Source organism: Haliotis asinina, chromosome 15 (genome assembly GCF_037392515.1).
Source record: "Haliotis asinina isolate JCU_RB_2024 chromosome 15, JCU_Hal_asi_v2, whole genome shotgun sequence".
NCBI classification, from domain to species: Eukaryota; Metazoa; Mollusca; class Gastropoda; order Lepetellida; family Haliotidae; genus Haliotis; species Haliotis asinina.
In genome coordinates, this window is record NC_090294.1 from 22,220,730 (window position 1) to 22,242,198 (window position 21,469).

At 37.3% G+C, this 21,469-nt stretch overlaps 1 protein-coding gene across 1 annotated transcript in view; it reads right to left on the reverse strand.

Annotated features, from left to right (window-relative positions):
• Positions 1-2,762: 2,762 nt before the first annotated feature.
• The window catches only part of LOC137265775 (equilibrative nucleoside transporter 1-like), a 28,176-nt gene continuing 9,469 nt past the window's right edge, over positions 2,763-21,469 (reverse strand). Inside the window, exons 2-15 of the mRNA XM_067801227.1 lie at positions 20,586-20,797; positions 17,775-17,925; positions 17,006-17,087; positions 15,316-15,464; positions 14,566-14,660; positions 12,302-12,352; positions 11,802-11,887; positions 11,491-11,539; positions 10,694-10,791; positions 8,863-8,979; positions 7,713-7,815; positions 7,122-7,207; positions 6,119-6,318; positions 2,763-5,518 (exon numbers count right to left, since the gene is read on the reverse strand). Coding sequence (XP_067657328.1) covers positions 5,398-5,518; positions 6,119-6,318; positions 7,122-7,207; positions 7,713-7,815; positions 8,863-8,979; positions 10,694-10,791; positions 11,491-11,539; positions 11,802-11,887; positions 12,302-12,352; positions 14,566-14,660; positions 15,316-15,464; positions 17,006-17,087; positions 17,775-17,925; positions 20,586-20,733 — 1,536 coding nt within the window. The 5' untranslated portion in view covers positions 20,734-20,797 and the 3' untranslated portion in view covers positions 2,763-5,397. The remainder of the gene's footprint in view (positions 5,519-6,118; positions 6,319-7,121; positions 7,208-7,712; positions 7,816-8,862; positions 8,980-10,693; positions 10,792-11,490; positions 11,540-11,801; positions 11,888-12,301; positions 12,353-14,565; positions 14,661-15,315; positions 15,465-17,005; positions 17,088-17,774; positions 17,926-20,585; positions 20,798-21,469) is intronic.

Here is a 21,469-nt window from a genome sequence, read left to right on the forward strand (position 1 = left end):
CAACAGGGAACCGATGACATGTGTCAACCAAGTCAGTGAGACTGATCACCCGATCCCATTAGTCGCCTCTTACGACAAGCATAGTCGCTGCCTACACAAACAAATGCAGACCTGTTATATAAAATACATAAGTATTCCCACAGGGAACAGATGTCAATATCAAACACGAGCCGTGTGTATGGAAAAATCACTCCTGACAAATAATACACATTAAATTCAAGCTCAACATAACAATTTTGCTATTCTGATCTACTGAACAACCAAACTTCTGGTACAAAACATCGACTTGTACAGAGCAACAGTATTGGACTCAGAGACATTCCACAAGTGTAGAATAACCATGAACAGAAACAATATGCCAGTGTGGAAATTGTATGCAACATGTTGCTAAGGAAAACAGAAAGGGCAACCTTGTAGTGGACCAAACTTATCAATGCTAGGGAAGATACGGCAAGAGGGATTCAATAAACTAAAGTGTGCATGTGCTGAAGACATATAACATGAGTTGGACGGTTGATTGACATAAGACATAACAAAACTTCCTCAAACCGTGTGGAAACTCGTAACTGTTCATTACATGACTTATGCAATATACACTACTCAAAAAAATGGTTAAACACCTGTTCTTTTCATATAAGTATAGTTAATTTGTCATGGCTGATCATGCATGCAGTCATCATGCAGCCTTGTGTATGTTCTTCAACTTTTAACAGTGTGCATACATATATTGAGTGAGTGGTTTTATGCCACTTTAAGCAATATTCTAGCAATATCACGGCAAGGGACGTTAGAAATGGGCTTCACACACTGCACCCAAGTGGGGACTCAAACCCAGGTCTATGGAATGATGATCTAATGCCTTAACCACCAGACTACCTCACCCTCCTATTTTGAGTAGTGTGTATACATATATTGAGAGAGATAGTTGTAATATGTCCTGGAACTATGTGATTCACTCACTATGTCACAGAAGCTAACAACTATGCTGTAAATGGTGGTGTATTATATTTGCATTTATGCCAGACCAATTTTATTTCTTGTTTTTTTCACATTTTTGTCCTAAGAAAAAATACAGGCATGAGGGAGCAAAATTAAAAATAAAATCAGCAAAGTAATATTCCTTCTAAATATTAAAAGCATTTTACTTCTGGCAATTTATGAAGTGTGTTTTGGGGAAGAACATACAGATTTTATTTTACAGCAGGGAAAATTAAATTTAATTTTTTTCCCTTATTCTTGAAAAAGTATGACAGGAAGATCCATAAATCAAGAAATAAGACTGATCTGGCCTTAGGTTGAAAACACAAAATGAAGAAACAAAGACAAAACAGATGGTACCTTTCCAGATACCAGGGAACGGGAGAAGTATACAGAAGCACTACAGTGTGCATAGCTAGTTAGCATAGGAAAATAGACATTGACTCTTGGACAGTTCAAACTATTTGTAAAATGACCACTTGCTAGTAAAATGATCACAAAAGATATCACTCTTTGGTTGAGTGTTGTTGCTTTTTACATCAAATTTCAACACAAAACATTATGTAATGTTTCATAAGAAATACCAACTGACCATGTTTCATTTTGATAACATACAGCTTCATTGAAATGCAAAATTAGACATATGACAATGCTGAAGATCTAGGCAAAGAACATTACACATACTTTCCAAAATAGACTCTGTCACAATTTAAAAGGATATGCAAGAATGGTTGGAAGATAAAACCATATAAAAATATGCAAGGTGTTAGGTAAGAAAGAACAACATCAAGTTTGAAAACAACTGAACGCTTGCAGCAGCAGGTCACATGCAATTCAAACTTTTCCTGAATGGTCCACACCAAAACCACTGACAAACTGGTGTCATGCAGTCTGTGTACATAAGGAGTTTTAGACAACCACTCAATGACACTGACCAATCAGACATGATCCATGGCTTGTAATATTTTCATGGTCGTTCCTGTTAATGGCATTTTGGTTAGTGGACAATGGGAATCAGTAAACTTCAATTAAATACACAGTAAAGGAAAAATATGCAATGGACAAATCGTGAAATGAAAACTACTTACATACTGTAAATAAATCAGACAATAAACACCCTCTAACAAACCGTTCTGAAATAGCAATAAAATGTCAATAAATATAAGAATCAGTGTAACATAGAAGTTTGAAAAAAAAGAATAATAATAATAATAATAATGTCTTATGTACAGATTGACACAGCAGTTTTTTTTCAGTCCACAGAAGTCAATAACCCTGGACACTCATGTTTGATTTCCAGTGTTCTCACAATGTATGTATAATGTATATGGATAAGTACATACATACACAAGCTTCAATAAACAAAGCCCGGATAAATGTAACCTAGTTTTGTAAGCAGGTGGTATATTTTTGATTGCCATTGACTGACTGGTCCTGATCTGTTTTTATCAGCCTTGTATATTGTATTTCAAAGTAAAAGGTTATAAATATACAATATTACTAGTTATGTATTAATCCTTGACAAATCCTTGTTCCTACATGTCAACCCCATAATACCAGACTTTGACATTCACCATGTTGGTGACAAAAATAAACCACATGTACAAACTCGAAAAAAATAATTACTAGTATGTTCAAAGTATGCCAAAGGAAGAGCGATGTCTTTCATGACTGTGCAATCCATGCCTCAGAGAGTCAGAGTTTATCCAAAACATCTACAATCATCCTGTAACACTGTGTTAGACTATTTCTTTGACTCATAATGAGACCAAATGATATTATAATTTTTGTTTTGTTTGTTGTTAAATGACACACTCAGCTACATTCCAGCACTGTGGTGTCAGTCTGTAAATAATCCAGTCTGGACCACACAATCAAGTGATCAACAGCACAAGCATCTGATATTGTAAAAGGAACAAAATAAGAGATAAAACCTATAAATGCCCTCATGGTTATGTGTTGTTGGCACAGATTTCATTTCATGCATTAGATTGTCATGGCTAATTCATGCTACATAATTGAAACCGAGTGTAAGTAACTTCCACATTAATTTAGCAAAATAACATTTGTCATAAACAGTGGTTATATATTACTAAACAATGTTTAGTGTTACAACTGCAAAAACATTTTCACATATTTTCAAAATGGTGAAATCTGTCAACAATGTGCTACATGTATACGATATATCTCAGATATATGAATAAATCTATTTTAAGAGGGCATATATTTGTAAAAATACAGATTTGATGTTACTTAAGATGCATTTTAAAAAGCAGTTAAGATTTTAGACTAGTAATACAAGTGTATTCTACACACACATAAACACCAGGAATTTGATAAAAATATAACTTAATCATTTCATCCCCAAAAAGTTCAACAAACACTTATCACACTCCAAAGCAGAAACAACTTCAATTATCAACAATCCATGTGATAAATAAAAATATCCTGTGTCTGTCTTCATAACTCTTTTACAGAAAACAATCAAACAACATTTTCAGAAGTGCCAAATGAAATCATAAGACAACTGCACTATGAAACATTTAAAACCTTAAAAATATGAATGTATGGACACATTTGCCCAGTGGGTATGGCCACTGATTATCACTTAATATCCATAAAGTGCAGATACAGAAAAGACAAGCATTATATCTTGAATCTTCAAGAAAATACTGTATGTTCAGTTATGGAGTAGTTTTTGATAACATTACTGTCGGCACTGTAATCTTGAAACATCAGGCATCATCAAAACATAAACAGCAGTACTTTGTAATACTTTGTAAGAGAAAGTCCTACCGCCCTCATCACTTTTGAAAAAAATGTGCCCAAGAAACATGTAATTTTTTTATGCAGCCTAATATGTTCATCACTGTACTGGTACATATTCAGCTTGCTTTTCCCCATTTTCATCATCATCATAACCATAAGAAACTGAAAATATCATTAGATTGTGTTGTTTGTTTGTTTGCAATCAACAATATTCCAGCAATATGGTGGCGTCTGTAAATAATCGAGTCTGGACCAGACGACCCAGTGGTCAACATCATGGGATACATACACACGCGACAGCCAAACCAGAGAGCCTGACTACCTGATTCTGTAAATCGCATCTTACAACAAGCATGGGTTACCAAAGATCAATTATAACTCTGGTCATACACTGTCCATGTCGTCCTGCTGTGAGTGACAAATACAGTAACTTCTACAAGAACCCAAACCCAAATCAAGAACATTACCCTTGACAAAAAGAGAATGATCAATATACATATATACATGTAAAAAAGTATCTAATATATTTATGCCATTCATAAGGATGCCAAACAGTCTCAGGAAACAGTTCATATGAAGTTGCATTTAATGAAGTGGTACTGGCGCTGGCACAGGTAGATTTCATAATTGTCCCTATGGGATGAAGAGAACAACAAATCATGACAGACTACTGCCTGACAAGTAAAAAGATGAGCAAGTGCGGTGAACGCTTTTGTGCCAAGCAGGAAGGGCAAGTAACCTGGACGAATACACTTGATTGCTACAGGTAGACTGGCGATTAAGCTCGTGCAATACATGCTGACCGTGGCGTGAAATGGAATGTTCTGGAGGGCGTTCCCATATATGCAAATTGTGGATATTTGGCAGGTTGTGGCTCCTCTAATACTTGTCAAGTAGTACCATGGCAGGTAAGACTTATTTACGAGCACACTCCACTTTCTGCTTTCGGAACAGTTAGTGATACTCATGAATGTCAAAGTTTCTACTGGTTGTTCTTCAGTCTTCACTTAATGTACATTATATCAGAATTTTCATAACAGTACTGACCAATTTAATATGGTGTGTGTTGATTTTTTTACATCATTCATATTTCAGTACACTTCTTTTTCATTTCTTCAATGAGTCATAATACATCATTAATTGCTATGAGTCGTCAAACATGAGAAAAAATGTTAAATACAGTTCATAATTCATTTGTGAAATACGTAGCAACCCGTGTAATGTGAATGATATCTGTGAGGAATGTTATGCATTAGGGATGATGAGAGTTACATGCAGTAACAATAACCAATGATGAATGAGTCCAACGCAAAAAATAGTCTGGCTCCTATTTTCACCACCTTCTTCAAAGAGATGAACACACGGGACACGCCCTCCTCTTAAACAGTTTCAACATGTTGTATGGATCAGCTGGCACATCTTACAGTGGCTGAAGTCAGCCCCCAGATTTAAACCTCAAACAACCTTTCAGAGTAGTTTCTTTAACAATAAAACCAAGTTTGTCAAACTCCCATAGAATGATGAATCCCAGATGATGGCTGTTGGACACACAACTGAAGGGCCTTTACCACATGAAGAGATAATGCAGTTGATTGTGGACCCAAACTGACACCGCAACTAAGCAGATTATCTTGGTCTCTGGAATGGAACTTAAAAGATCTCAACTAGTTTGACAAGTCCCAGTGAGGAATTGATCCCGCAAGAAATGCCAAGAACTAGGAAGAATGCCATCATCATTCCAGCAGTGCCTGCATTTTCTGGTGCTACTTGTCTGAAAAATAAGGAAAACACAATTTATATGACCAGTTACTATGGATGTTCCTCAACATCATTCTTCAACATAATTATAGGTACATCTCCTTTTCTCACAGGTTTCCTATTCTCATGGTAAACACGTTTTCTGCTGAGATCGCTGAAGCGCGATACTTAGCAGTTGTTTACATCACTGACCAGTAACTACAAAGTGGCCCAAGTCTGCAAATGATCAAAATTTTGCAATGTAAAAAAATACTGGTGAGCTTTTACCTACTTGGACAAATCATAACTTTCTCCGTGCCCTTTCCAACAGGATTCCTCTTCCTTACAATTCATAAAGGTACTTTCTCGTTACGCTGCGGTAATGGGATATACCTCGTTAAATCAGTGGGGGATGACCTTGTTTTTCACCGAGCACAAGTGTGGTAATACACCTGATGCAACAAGCAGCTGCATATGTTAGAGGGGGAGTTTCTTCATTTAAAAACAAACATTCATATGATAACAATAGTTTGTATTATTGTATCAGCCGATATCCGTAAGTACTGCGAGAATAGGAAACGCAAGTCATCTCCTGCCCTTTGAAATATGCCCTCCAACCCCGCCTTGTACTCACTTTGGTGCATACATCATACACAAACTGCTGAAATAGCCACTGGTGAATGCCATCAAAGCTGCACCGATGATGTAAACATAGTCATTGTTGATGAGGACAGGGATTGTGCGTACTTCCGGGCGAAAGTTACACAGCACAAAGAATGGAATAAAGAACAGTCCACGGATAAGGATTGGAATCCACACAAAGCGAGGTCCAGGCTGAAACAGTGATAACATGCACAAAACTCTTAAATGATACACTAGTATTTGTCAGAACAATTTGCAGGTCTTGAGTATTATTCTAGGGCAAATAAGCAAGTAAGTGAAAAGGACAGCAATTCTGTAGTGAGTTAATCTAACGTAACCATACAGAACCAACATGACCGAGTTCTACATAGTCTAGAACTAAAGCAGGGCAGCAAGAGGTGTAAATTAGGCAGGGCCAAGCTTTGAAATGATTAAAATTGGATGCATTGGAATGCCTGATACAAGATGTTGCCTTTTACAAGATGAGAACCTATTCATCTTGAGTGGAGAGAAATGGACTTGAACATCATGTTCATCATCAGAGGCCTCATGATATTATATGGTCTCTGGTGGCATGCATGCAAATATGTGTGTGTAGCTGCTTCCTTTCCTGTTAGTGATAGTCCTGTGTGATTCCGTGCTGCAGCTTCACATGGATACCCCACCTAGACACGGTAAGTGACATCTAGCCAACCAGATGTATCTCCTCAATGCAAAGCACAACACAGGGCAACCACATATCAAAGTCCTCTGGCAAGACTCAGGTATGTACCAAACCCACCGATCTTGCACTCTCTGGACAGACACCATATCACTACATAATGTAGGCAGTCTGGAAACATACAAGACAGCGGACAGTTGGTACATTATCAGTTGCCTAAAGCCAAATCCATGACAGTTGAATTAGTTGGTTGCAAAAAGATATGATAGATCACAAGGCAACATCTCTGCTAACAACGTCAAATCGAACACAACCCACGACCACTGATGCTTACCACTTTGACCACTTCAGTTGTTATGTTTCCAAGTAAAGCGAAGAAGTTGAAGTTAAGGAAACAGAAGATTCGCTTGAAATAGGTATCTGAAAGGAAGTAAATAATGTTAACACAATGTCCACATTTGGCACTGAGATGAAAACATGTCTCCTTGATAAGTGCCACTATGAAAAAAGACAAAACATTCAACCAGTTTCTCCTGAAATCTAAAATGATTTAAATCTGCACTATGTGTGATGAACATGTTTCATACAAGATTATTTAAACAAATTAGACTTCAACACAGGACACAGCAACACCCCCCTTGAGGACAAGTATCATTTCCACCAGTCTCATACTGTTGGTATGTAAGACAGATCCTTACTGTAGTTACTCCCTGTTAAAGGATGGTAGATTAGATCAACATGTAACTTCTCATTCTTAGCTAAGTTAAAAGACCTCAAGAGGCCAAGATCATATTAATAAACAATGAAAAGTTGATGTTAGAAAATGATGGGATAGAACAACAAATAAGGATATTATAGATGTCCTAAGTACAATCAGGAAATGATTTCAGTATGTTTTGAGCATGGAAAGGATATAAGGTCTTACCTGAAATAGGGAAGTGGATTCTCTCAATGTCACTCTGGACGGCAGGGAAGAGTATCAATGACACGTAGAACACAAACCACACAGAGAATATCAACACCCAGATCTGCAACACATAAAACACATTGTCCTGTTGATACAGGGGTGTGGTAGTCAACTAGTGTTTCTGAGTACTCCATGTCATGGGTTTGATTCCTTTCATCACGCTTCATGCGTACAATGTGTGGTTCCTAGTGTTCCCCATCGTGATATTGCTAATATTAATTAAACTAAACTCACTCATTCTTATGAATTCACAGATTGAGTGAGTGAGTTTAGCTTGACGCCGCACTCAGCAATATTCCAGCTATATGGTGGCGGTCTGTAAACAATCCAGTGATCAACAACATGAGCATCGATCTGCGCAATTGGGAACCGATGACATGTGTCAATCAAGTCAGCAAGTCTGACTACCCGATCCTGTTAGTCGCTTCTTACAACAAGCACAGTCGCCTTTTATGGGAAGCATGGGTTGCTGAAGGCCTATTCTACCCCGGGACCTTCACGGGTCACGTAGTCAATAAATTCTCACAAACATCACACTTTTTATGCATCATGACATCCACTACTGGTGTGTGTTGTCAGTTAATGCCACACTATTGTCTGTTTGCAGGAAAATGTATTGAAGAATTTCACTTTAAACAAAAAATGTACATCAAATACAGTGAAATTAAGATTGAGAATCTTCATTATTTTACTGTGCCAACTGAATATTTAAATCATAGCATGTTATCCAACTCAGAATAAAAGTTGCTTAAAAAACGTTCATAGTTTCCAATCACTATTATGGGTTTGTATTGGAAGGGGGTAAGCACAGAAACAGATGCACATGTGGTACCTGCTGAGCTTTAACTTGTTGTTATCCTCCTTGTTTTCTGTGTTCCATTAAATGTGTATATCCCTTGCAATACAAACAAATAGCAATTTGAAAACTATGACTGCTTGTTATGAACAAACCGATCATAACAAAGTGAACTTTGGTGAACCAAAACGAGAACAAAATACTGTGGTATACTGTTTGAGCCCTTCCATAAATAAATACTAACACATCAAGACCAAATCAACAATGGCAGTAAGTGAGTAACGTACACAGACACTCAACCATGGTACACACCTCTTTGAACACCGACCAGTATCTGCAGATTGTCTGGCCACAGGACTGCCTCTGGGACTGAGAAGGGGATGCTTCCTTCTTATACTTCACCAGCATTTTGAAGTGACGATAAAATCTCTAAAACACAAACAAAAATAATTACGCTGAACTCCACCTGCAGGATACACAATGATTTAATTACCTATTTCCTGTCACGAATAAAAGTTCAAAGGCTGCTGTCAGCCCAATTTTCGGGAATGCATTTTTTGCACGTATCTTCTTTATTATTGGCTTCAATGTAAAGTGAAAGTCGTGGTGGCTGATCCGATTAGGTGGCTGTCTTTGTGAGCTGGTGATTAGCTTCCTGACTACGAGGGTGTGGGTTCAAACTGAGGATGAGACTTAACCCAACAAAAGTTTTAGAATCTGTACTTTACTGTGAAAGTGTAATCCCAAATATGACACATAACCACATTCTAAATGGCACTGTGCATTCACAGCATTCATTTATTTTCATAATTCCAGACTCTGGGCTTATTATATTAGCATATTTTTATTATTGCTGCTGTAAATCCAACTGTGACAACAAACGGTGCCAAATTTCTGCATGAACAAGAGTGAGTGAGTGAGTTTCACTTTTATGCTGCTTTTTTAGCAATATTCCAGAAATATCACGGTTGGGGACACCAGAAAATGGGCTTCACACATTGTACCCATCTGGGGAATCGAACCCGGGTCTTCGGCGTGACGAGCCAATGCTTTACCACTAGGCTAACCCACTGCCCCGCATGAACAAGAGATGTATTTGCAAAGCTGTTTCCATCAAAGTTGAGTGATGATTCTTTGTTGTTTGGCTGCAATTTGCTTTCACCAAGCTTACCGCTTGTAAACTTTAGTGAGCGCAAGAATTCAGGACAATGCAGTGATTTGGCTTTCATAGTGAAAGTTCACATACTGTTGTAAAATAACTTTCCAAGAACTAATTTTGGTTTTGGTTTACAGACTATTATGAAACCTTTGTCCATACATACATAATTCATATAGTTAAATGAGATTTGGATCATCTTTCTTTGTGTAACAATCACTGAGCCAAATGTCACAAAATCCGATCAAATTTATGAAAACCTGTCTGACAGTGAGTGTGTAAGTGAGTATGGTTTTACGATATTTCAGCAATATCAGGGAAATACCAAAAATTGGTGTCACACACTGTACCAATATGGGGAAGTGAACTCGGATCTTTGGCGTGACGAGTGAAACTGAACGCTTTAAACACTGGGCTACATCAACGCCCCCGTCTACCCTTCTGACAAAGCCACTCCAAGTGAGTTAAGCTACATAACAGATAAAGTTTGAAATAAATACAAAAGAAACTCAGGGTCATAACTTTTGAGTACTTTTCTAGCATTTGGTCTTAAACTATAATCCAGCAACATCACCACAGGAGAGGAATGCATACAAGACAATTACACTCTGTAATCCTAATCCCTGCATATAAGATAATGCTTAGCAAAATAGGTAAATAATCTAGTCCAATGATGTTTAACTAAAAATCTGACATCTTTACTGACAAAGTCATCTTTGCATGTTTGCTTGTTCACGTGAAGTGATAAGATGTCGTTTTCTTACCCCCCTGGAGAGAAGTTTGATGATAGTGTAACGTATAAATAAGCTGCGCCCCTTCTACAGACTGTTTTTCATCAAAGTCTGGCATATCTATGTTAATATACAGTACATGAGTAAACAGTTGACATCATCCTGACCACAAATACCGGTGGAACCATCACCGCCCACACAAGCTATGGGTTGCTGTGACTTGACAAGTGTTAATGATACACACATCTCAACTTACAGTTAATGGCAAGATGTAGTATGCATCAAATGCAATGAGGAGACACACTATTGCTGTCACAAAGTAGTAGATGGCTGAAGTCCTGACGTTGGGCGCAACTGTAGACAAAAGAGAACATTGGCAATTACAATGCATTTGTTCCCAGCATTTAAAATTGAAAACATTCTTAAGAGGAAATATGACGATGCCATATTCCCTTAACGTGATCAGGTATCTATATTGATTTTTTGTTGTGATGTGGCCTTGAATATCAGTTAACATGTAACACAATATAAATCTCAAGTCATTTGCCTTGCCTTGATGTTACTATACTGATCATTCTCTAACTCTTCAAACAAGCACCTGTGCATAGCTATGAAATTTTCATTTTCATTTCTGTATACATGTGTCTGTGTAAACCACTAGAATAAGGCATCCACAATCCAAGGAGAATATTTACACCACCATTATGTTATTATCCAGTTGCTTATCTTCTAAAACAAAAGCACAACAGGTCACATGTTTGATGCTGTTGTCATTTCATATAGTAACATGTAAAGAGATGGCATTATCTGTTAGTGTACATGCTGCTCAGTAAATAGGGGTGAGACAAGGACTGGCCCATTCAGTGTTTGTACAATGTCAGATTTCCATCTAAACTATGGCATGGTATCTCAGTGAGCAAATATTAGACAAGGCTACCACTAGCAGCCACACATACATGAGTAAGCATTGTTTCCCATTAACCTACATAACATTTTAACATGTTTAAAATATATTTATATAGTAGATTAGATGCACTAGTGTGAAGTACTTACTGACAATACATATAATATTGAACACAGCAACTAAAGTTCCAGAGAAATTCTGAAAAGATGAAAATACAAAAACTAATTATGCAAGGCTAACCACAGGTACAGATTTGCTCTAACAAAAACAATATCAAGTTTGTGAGCAAGTGAAGTAATAAAAACTATTTAATAATCAAGAGCGTTTATTGCAACTTCAATTGATGGTATGTTGTCCAACCTCACACTGGTGTCATTCTTTCTCACTAAGCCTTTTGAGACAACATGGTACATTGATATTGGACTTTACTGGGTCTAAAACAGAATTTTTGAACACTTACATTTCCAAGAACAATGGCATTTGTGAATCTCATGGGCAGATCTGCTGCTATACCGTACATGCTGTTCTGGTATATGCCACATGCCACTGAAAGACAAAATAAATGAAGTACACAAAATCATAAGGCAAAGCTTGTAAAGGGGAATAACTCTGACAGTCTTCATGGACCTGTGGTTCACTTCATTTTCAGGTGGAAAATTCTGATATCTGAGCGAGTGAGTGAATATGGTTTCATGCAGCTTTTAGCAATATTCCAGCAATACAAAGGCAAGGGACACCAGAAACAGGCTTCACACCTGATATCTGAAATCTTACCAAGAGCACACATAGTTTCAGATGACTGCTTGAATGAGCTGTCCCTCAGTGTGAGCCTAAGAAGCACACTGATCTATATCATCACAACAGTAGAACAAAGTAATTTGTTCACCATTCATGTAAATGTGCAATATGCTAAATATTGAAACAAAAAACAATCATGAATGAAAATATAGAACAACCTACTGTTTAAAACTGCTACAGATGCCATAGTGATCCAGAAGAATGTTTCTTGCCCTGAAATAATCACATGTTTATTTTCATAAATGCACTTACTAAAGCTGACAAACCACACAAAAATAAGGAAGTCAATTTCATGTCAGTTATGAATAAATTTGAAGCCCACGTTAATCACATAAAATGTGGTACAAGAAAAATAAAAGAATCCCGCATGACATGCTGATTCATTTGAACAACATACATCGTCAAGGATACCAAATTCATTATCATGCATTATCATTATAATCATGTCTGCATGCACAAGGCTAAAATCTGTTACAGACTGACAAAATTTCTTTCAATCTGCATCCATCAATATGTCAAGTGATAATCATTGCTCATGTTTCTAAGATTTCCAAAAAGTTAATGTTTCCTACTGAGAACAAAACTGCTCAGTGATTTTATCACTTCTAAAAGAATATTGAATACGGAAATAAGATGTTGAATACCATAATTTGTTTTTTTTAATATTTAAAGGCCATATGGATAAAAGTATTGGGTCTATACTAGTCACATAAAGAAGGTGTGCATTATCAAAATATTATCCCAGGTGATAAGTATGATAACAATGTTAAAGGCACATATAAACTTCATTGGAAGGATCATGAGACCATAACAAGTCAGGAGAATTTCAGTTGAAAAGTCAATCACAATGACGTCACGAGTCCACAAGTGGGAAAGGGGTCAAACGATCATGTCACAAGCTTAATAACGGGTATCTCCACCATCAGCATTGAGAACATCAGTGCATTAACGATGCATACAGCCTATCAAATGTGCAAGGAAGGCTTGTGGGATGTCACGCCAGATTCTCTCAAGTTCTGTTGCAAGGATAAGGACATCATCTGGCATAGTATGGCTTGGACGTCGATCCATCCCATCTCACACATGCTCTATCAGGGAGAGATCCAGTGAATTTTCAGTATGTTTCCAAGGCAGTAAGTCAGTGTTGTATTGTTGCAAGAAATCCATGGCAACGCTTGCCGTATGAAGGTGGGCATTGCCCTGTTGGAGTCTTAAGCCAGGGCCAAGATTTTGCTGAAAAGGAATTGCCACAGGTCGAAGAATCTGATCCCTGTAGCCCACACCAGTTAAGTTGCCCTGAACAATCACCAAAAGAGTTAATTGTCGTGCTGTTATTCCACACCAAATCATCACAGAACTGCCATCAAAGTGATTCTTCTCCACGACACAGGCCTGTGCATAATGTTCTGTAAAAACAACATTTTTCCACCAAGACAAGGGTCTGCAGACATGATTTCGGCACCACATTCGTCAAGCTTGTTGATGACGTTGTGTCAGGATATGTTGTATGGCGGGACATAGTGGTCTGACCCCGGGATGAGATAAACGTTGTCAAACTGTGTTGGCGAGAGTATGGCAAAGTCCTGGGATGGTCCTGGCAGTCATCACAACAGTCAGAAACCTATGGCGAAGATGGGTCACCCTTAACCATCTGTCCTGTCTTGGCGTTGTTACATGTGGACATCCAGAACGTGGCCGATGAGTGATGTCATTTGTGTCCTGGTAGCGTCTCACCAGTGCAGAAATGGCGTTTAGGTGGCAGTGGAAATGTGCAGCCACTTGTCGTTGAGACATTCCCCCATGGACGGTCCCAATGGCCTCATGACGTTAAGCAAACGTTAGCCTTGGCATGCTATGCATCTCAATAGCCGTTTAATTTTTTGAAAGATCGCAAGGGCAGGGGTTGAGTTTTCCAAAGTATTGTGTGGCATGCATTTGCTCTGTTTCTCTTTCCTGGAATGCACGAGCAACAACGTATTCCATGTCTCAAGGACGAAACCACTGACGTCACAGAACATGGCACGTGCAGGCATGTTGGATGCATATGACTAATCTCTGAGTTTAAATTCTTATGTGTCTGCACATTTGATAAATTTAGATTTTAAACTTTTGTATGCACAGTTTCTTTATGTGCCTAGTATATGTTAAGGAACACAACAAACATGTACAAACTGCATCATGAAATTGTCACACAAAGGTCATAAAAGATTTGTAATTGAAATAATTCATCCAGGTGGTGTCTTTTATGTTTCACTGGTCTAATGATGAACTAATGTTAAGGAACATTAACAAATTCTCTGATAGGACATTAGCTGAACAACATACTATAACAATAATACATCCACCCAATACAAACAAGTACAGAACAAGCAAAATGGAGCATTCTACTAACTTAAAGTGTTGTGGGAAAATATGATGTTACTTACAAGCAGAGGTGTCAATCATAGCTAGTACCACGGTAACAATGAAGACACACACCATGATTAGAAGGCTCATGACTATGCGTATACTTGGTCTGCCACTGAAAAACAATATGATTTAATAAGATTATATTCTGCATGTTAACAGTAAACACAGAATTGACTATGCTGGCAGTGTTCACCAACAGCATCATGCCCTCTGATAAATTTGGCAGATTCTGTCAGGTGGAAGTCTACAACCTGCAAGCCCCAATGTATAATTCAGAATGTCATGTCACACTTGTTCTCTGTTTATAAATTTTATTTTTGCTTCCAGTGTAATTTTCCATTATAAAATATGTTAAATCTGAAGCATGTGTGTGTAATCTTTATTCTATATGTCTGTAATATTCAGTGGGTCAGACAGACCTCTGAAACTTACAGGACCCAATGACCTATAACTCTGAAACACTGTGTGTGAACAGTGTGCTGGTGTTTGGTACAAGGGACCTGTATGGACCAGATTAGAGGATTTTTGGCCCCAAGATCATTGTACCAAAATTCTTTCAGCATATTTTACATATTCTGTAAATTATATTAAACAAACCTTGTAGCATTTATGACTGTCCTTACCGACTGAAAGAAAGTGTATATGGGCTTCAGCATATTACCTAAAGCTACAGACAGAGGTACCCATCATATTAGTACAATGTTACAACTGTATGGTTCTAAATATTGCAAACTGGCATCAGAAAGAGGCACAGAAGCTGTACATACCCTCCACATTGACAGAAGAGGTTGAACGCACTCATCAACACATTGGGCACCTGGGAGAAGATGCCCACATAGCTCATGAAGTTCTTACTGAACTCAGCTACTCCTTCATTTGTGATATCTGTTGAATTCAACTTGTAATTCTCAAAATACTGAAAACAAACCCAAAATAGTGGATCAGTGTCATATCTTCACAATAGACAGGATGGAAGTGTGGATATTTGACTTTTATCAATTGCCTTATCCTCACTACATCATTCAGTTACAGGATAGCATATGCTATCATGTTTCCTTGCTATTAATATGTCTGTTTTCAGTAGTAAAACGACTACAGGAATTGAGAAAAAGACCTGGCCCTGATTTCTCAAAACAAACTTATGCTTTTACTCAAATTTTAAACAGAGTTTTATCATTTTAAACAGCTGAATCTTTACAATTACACAATGCCATTTAGAAAGTGGTGAAATGTAACATATGTCATATTTGGGATTACACTTTCTTAGTAAAGTACAAATTCTATTAGTCGCCGTGGCTGAGTGGGTTAGGTGGCTGACCTTATGCACTAGCGATTAGGTGGCTGAGGGTACAGGTTCAAATCCTGGATGCGACTCAATCAAAAAAGTACTAGAATTTGTACTTTACTAAGAAAGTGTAATCCCAAATATGATATATGTTTATGTTACACCTGAATCTTTAACTCAAGAGCATTTTTTAAACAAAAAACCCCAAACAACTAATAAATCGATCCACCAAACTCAAATTGTCCACTACGTTGAAGTTTGATATCAATTTCAGTTCATTCTGGGAAGTGCATTTTCCTGTATTTTCTCAAGTTTTAGAATAAACTCTCACTTCAGTCAAAACAGACTTAGGACAGTTTTGAGAAATAGGGGCCTGATAACTTTGTAAACTGATGATAATTAATAATATCAAATAAATGATGTGGACAATAGTGGGGGTGGTTCATCGTAACCAGGTTAATGAAGTGAGTGAGTCTAGTTTTATGCTGAACTCAGCAACATTCCAGCTATGTTTCAGCGGCCAGTAAATAATCTGACCTGGACCAGACAATCCAGTGATCAAAAACATAAGCATCGATCTACGCAACTGAGATACAATGACATGTACCAACCAAGTCAGCGAGTCTGACTGTCCCATCCCATTAGTTGTCTCCTATGACAAACTATGATTACTGAAAATCAATTCTAACCCGGATCTTCATGATCATGTTAATGAAGGGTTAGTGTTTAGATTAAACATGCTGAAACAGATTAGCAATATTTAATGATTATACAACTCTAATCATGTGAAATGAAGTTAAAGTGACATTATTAAAGGTGGGAACAGAAAGCTGACCATAATTTAAGAGATATCAAAATTGTGTGTGTCCAGTTCAGTTTTTTTAAGATCAACTGTACAAAGAAATCCATCCAAGATAGTATTCATATGGATCTACAAAGAAAGCAATTTTACACTTGAGCTCATGAACATACAGCAGAAAAGCCATGTTGTAAACATGGTAAATAAGAATGCATCATTTTAGCATACAGTAGTCCTGGTGTTTGTTTACAATTATTTCTACTGAAACGTCTTCTACAAATCAAATGAAATCAAAATGCAGTAGTTTCCAGAAGCCAAAAGCTAACTGTACATCTGAGCATACCACAAACAAGTCACAAGAGGCAGCACTTACATCTTTGGCATTTATGAACATATTCCACGGCATCAGGATTCCTATCCCATGAATAACCATTATAATGTAAACAAGGAAAAACCTGTAACAGAATATAGTACGTATATAACACATGTGTGGTTAACATCACTGAATGTCAGTTGATGATATGTGGTTACAACAATACAAAAAAATCAACACTTTTCAACACACCAGCTTGTCTGATGGCTCTTGGCAAACAACGTACACTATGGCCAAAAAACTGGGTTTACCATGTTCTGAGTTTTCTTTGTTGATTCACAATGAATTGTAACATTTTCTGGAAGATAACTGATTCACAACAGAATACACTTGATCACATAACAATGGCATTGTATCAGTGAGCAGGTGGTTGAGTGGTTGAGTGAGTGGTTGAGTGAGTGGTTGAGTGAGTGGTTGAGTGGTTGATTGACTGCTTAAGTGAGTGGCTGAGTGAGTGGTTGAGTGAGTGAGAGAATGACTCTTTGAGTGAGTGAGTGGATGAATGAGAGGGTGAACGAGTGAGTGATACAGATGTGTCTGATGTATGACATGTAAAAGCCCACATGTACTGCCATGGATAGACCAAGGATGATTAATAAAAAACAAAACATATACAAATGAATAACTCAAAATAAATTCTTCTTCACTGCCAAAATTTTAATATAAGCCACGCAATATAAAATGCAAAAAGAACTTGATGACCATTTGAGTATATTGTGTCGCAGTGAAGGTTTCGAGCACGAACTATCAATTGAATAGCCTGAACTACCTGTCTGGTGGCTGCTGTTTTTCTAGTTCTTCCACTTTAGTCTGCAGACGGAAATTGAGTTCATCTGGGTTGCGATCCGTTGCCTCCCAACCCGGGTCAAGTTTTACTGGTGGCGGCAGGAAACGAAGTCGCTCCTCTGAAGTGGCACCATCTGAAGACATTTCACATTTTCATTATTTTTGTCTAAGCTGACATTATCATTTTGTTCATTGGTCCTATTTTACATAGATTCACAACAGTGCTGTTTATCATGCTTTTATACTGACTAGCTATCAACCAAGAAACACAGCCTGATCGTTATTAACATCTATAACTGGCATGGGACACTGAGATACAGAGGACCCCCAGTGTCTCTATCAAGATGAGATACAGAGGACCCCCAGTGTCTCTATCAAGATGAGATACTGAGGACCCCCAGTGTCTCTATCAAGATAACAAGCAATGACCTAAGCTAAATATCTTCACCTACTGAACTTTCATGCTCGGTATGGAATACTGAGATACAGTTAGTTTGTTGTTTAACAAAGTAATCAGCACTATTCCAGTTCTAAGGCACTGATCTGTCATCCCTTGGTCATCCCAGGGTATATGATGACAGTCTGTAAGTAAATGAGTCTGGACCAGACAATCCAGTGATCAACAGCATAAGCATGGATCAATGCAACTGGGATACAATGACATACATCAACCAAATCAGCAAGCCTGATCACCCAATCTTGTTAGTCGCCTCTTAAGAAATACATGGATTTCTGAAGATCAATTCTCTAATCAAGATCTGAGATATTTGGAAACTGAGGACTTAGTCTAACCTAGAATCCCAACAGTATCTCTGTCATGATGACAAGGAGTGAGCAATGTTAAGCAGCCTGGCCTTGTTAATTTTAAGCACAGGCTTGGGATAGTGAGGACCTAGATTCCAGAATGGCTCTCTCTATCATGATGAAAAAAACAACAGTAACTATAGGTTCACAGCCTGACCAGACATCCATTCAAAGTCAACTGAGTACATGTAACCGCTTGTAACACCAGAAATGGTTGTCACACACACTGCCCATGTGAGGAATCGAACCCAGGTCTCAGCATTACAAGCAAACGCCTTAACCACCACCCCACTGCCCATAATCTGCTGACGGTCTTTCTTTCATCTTTTGATGATAATCAATGCATGCTTACAGGGGATGGATATTCCCTTCAGTGCAGCAAGGTTTCAGGTTTCTCTGTAGTAAACTCATCGTTAACCATACATGTATGGTTGTGTTAGTAGTATGAAGGTTTTACTTTTCCTTTACATAAAGGACCTTGGACAAGATGACATTATCAAATGAATCTACACTAACTGAAAATGGCAAAACAGTGACAGCAAATGTATTACATAAAGGGCAAAAGTACTTCATATTTTGAGAACTGCTAAACCTCATTCAGTTTACTTACATACAATATCACACATTTACTTATCAGAACTTGTTTATGGCAACTAAGAGTAAGATTTGTTTTGAATCCTCATAATCAAAATGATGGTAAAACCCTCATCATAAAGGACCTTGGACAAGATGACATTATCAACTGAATCTACACTAACTGAAAATGGCAAAACAGTGACAGCAAATGTATTACATAAAGGGCAAAAGTACTTCATATTTTGAGAACTGCCAAACCTCATTCAGTTTACTTACATACAATGTCACACATTTACTTATCAGAACTTGTTTATGGCAACTAAGAGTAAGATTTGTTTTGAATCCTCATAATCAAAATGATGGTAAAACCCTGTAAACACTAAATTGTATATAGTATAAAAATCAAGCGTCATTTATTAGATGATATCCTTCTTGCTTGTACTTATAGGGGTCGAAATGTAGGCTGTTTGTGCACATGCCACAGGCAAATGTATGCAAAGATTTCAAACTTTAGTATTCATGTATGTATGTATGACTTCACATTTGTCTATATATTTGACATTCAGAAATGCCTCTAGTGTTAAGTGTTCACTTTATCATGTGAACATACATTTACAATCTACATGTCAGTTTGTATGGTATATAAATAAATATAGCTGATGGAGCACAATAAATCATGACTCTGCCTCTAGCACATACTACCCTAATACCCATCTTAAAGCGCTCACTTCATGTTATGCATATACATATATTAAACTCATGACAATAGTCTTTTCAATGTTACAACTTACATGTTTGTTTTACAACACATCAGTTCTATTGTAAAGTATATTTTTAAATAATATGGATTTTTGAATAGTTTAGCTTAGAACACTTAAATGCAGTAAGTGGCTACATTTACAATGTTGAGTCTGAACTTTTGATGGGCAGTATATACTGCTCAACCAGGGCATACACAAAGTTCACCTAACAATTACACCACCAGGTCAAGAGTCTTCTTGTAAACATTGTAAACATGGAAAAGGCTGAAATTAACAGCTAAGGGCTAAATAGACAAGGCACATATTATGCAGTAGAGAGATTAAAAAGTAACAGGAGAAACAAAATGTATAAACTTGTTAATATGAGGCTGACTGTGTTTACATCCACAGGCAAATGGGGAAGTGTTTACACTTCCATACATTTTACATGAACACTATCAATGATGTTAGAAATTAATAATAAATCACATATTAAAAGTCTTGTCAAAGAATAAATAAATGCCATCCATTTAAAAGGTATTTATGTCCAAACCTTGTCAAGTTTTAAGTTCAGAGCCTGTTCAACAAGAGCAACTTCCAATTTCATGACTACAATTTTCACAGAATTTCAGCAATATACGGGCATAAAATACAAACAAAAATTTCATTCTCACCTGCTGTGCCATTTCGGTTTGGTGGATTTTTCCATGGATTAGCATAGAGACTATTGGTGACAAAATGAGTGTTCTCTTCCTCCCCGCCCCGCTTCCCGAACGTTGAGAGGGGTAGAGCTTCCCCTTGTGCTGTGTTGCGTGACGTCATGGCTAATGATGATTATATTCTGAATAAAGATCAGAATCCACTACAGTTCCATCACAGCACACATCTGAAACCAAACAATACAGTCAGGCTATTCAACATTACAACAGTGTTTACTCTGAACCAATTAGTTGTGACAATTCCAAATGGCTGAGAGACTATTTGAAAAGAAGTAGAAATCAGAGGGAAACAGACATGTGATTGGATAACTCTCTGAATAAGAAAGAACTGTTGTTTCTTTTTGTTAATGAATAATACTCTTATCTTGTAATCACTAAGTATGTTATTCTCACTGGTTAGACTAGGTAGAATTGCCAGATGATGTATATGCAACAAACAATGAACTAAGCTCTTTGACTTGATTGATGCAGGAATTCAGCATGTTTTACACACCATTCTAATAAAATTTGCATGAAAATTTGTGTCTTCAAAAGGCTGACGATCTCCTTGGAACATAAACAACAAAAAGTCAAACAAAACAAGAATGCTAAATTGTTTATGTGATACTTTTTCAAATTCAATGCATCAGTTGAACTTTTTGGTCCCTGCAAGTTACCTAAAATCATCAAAGGGACTAGAAAACTTCCTTTGGTATAAATTATACCAGAGGAAACATCAATATTCATTATATCAAAACAAACTGGCCATAACAATGGGCCCTTTGGTTAATTTTTCTTGAAATTTGTCTTACTAAAGAGAATTGGTCTGCAAATATTCAACATACTATGTAATTAAAACA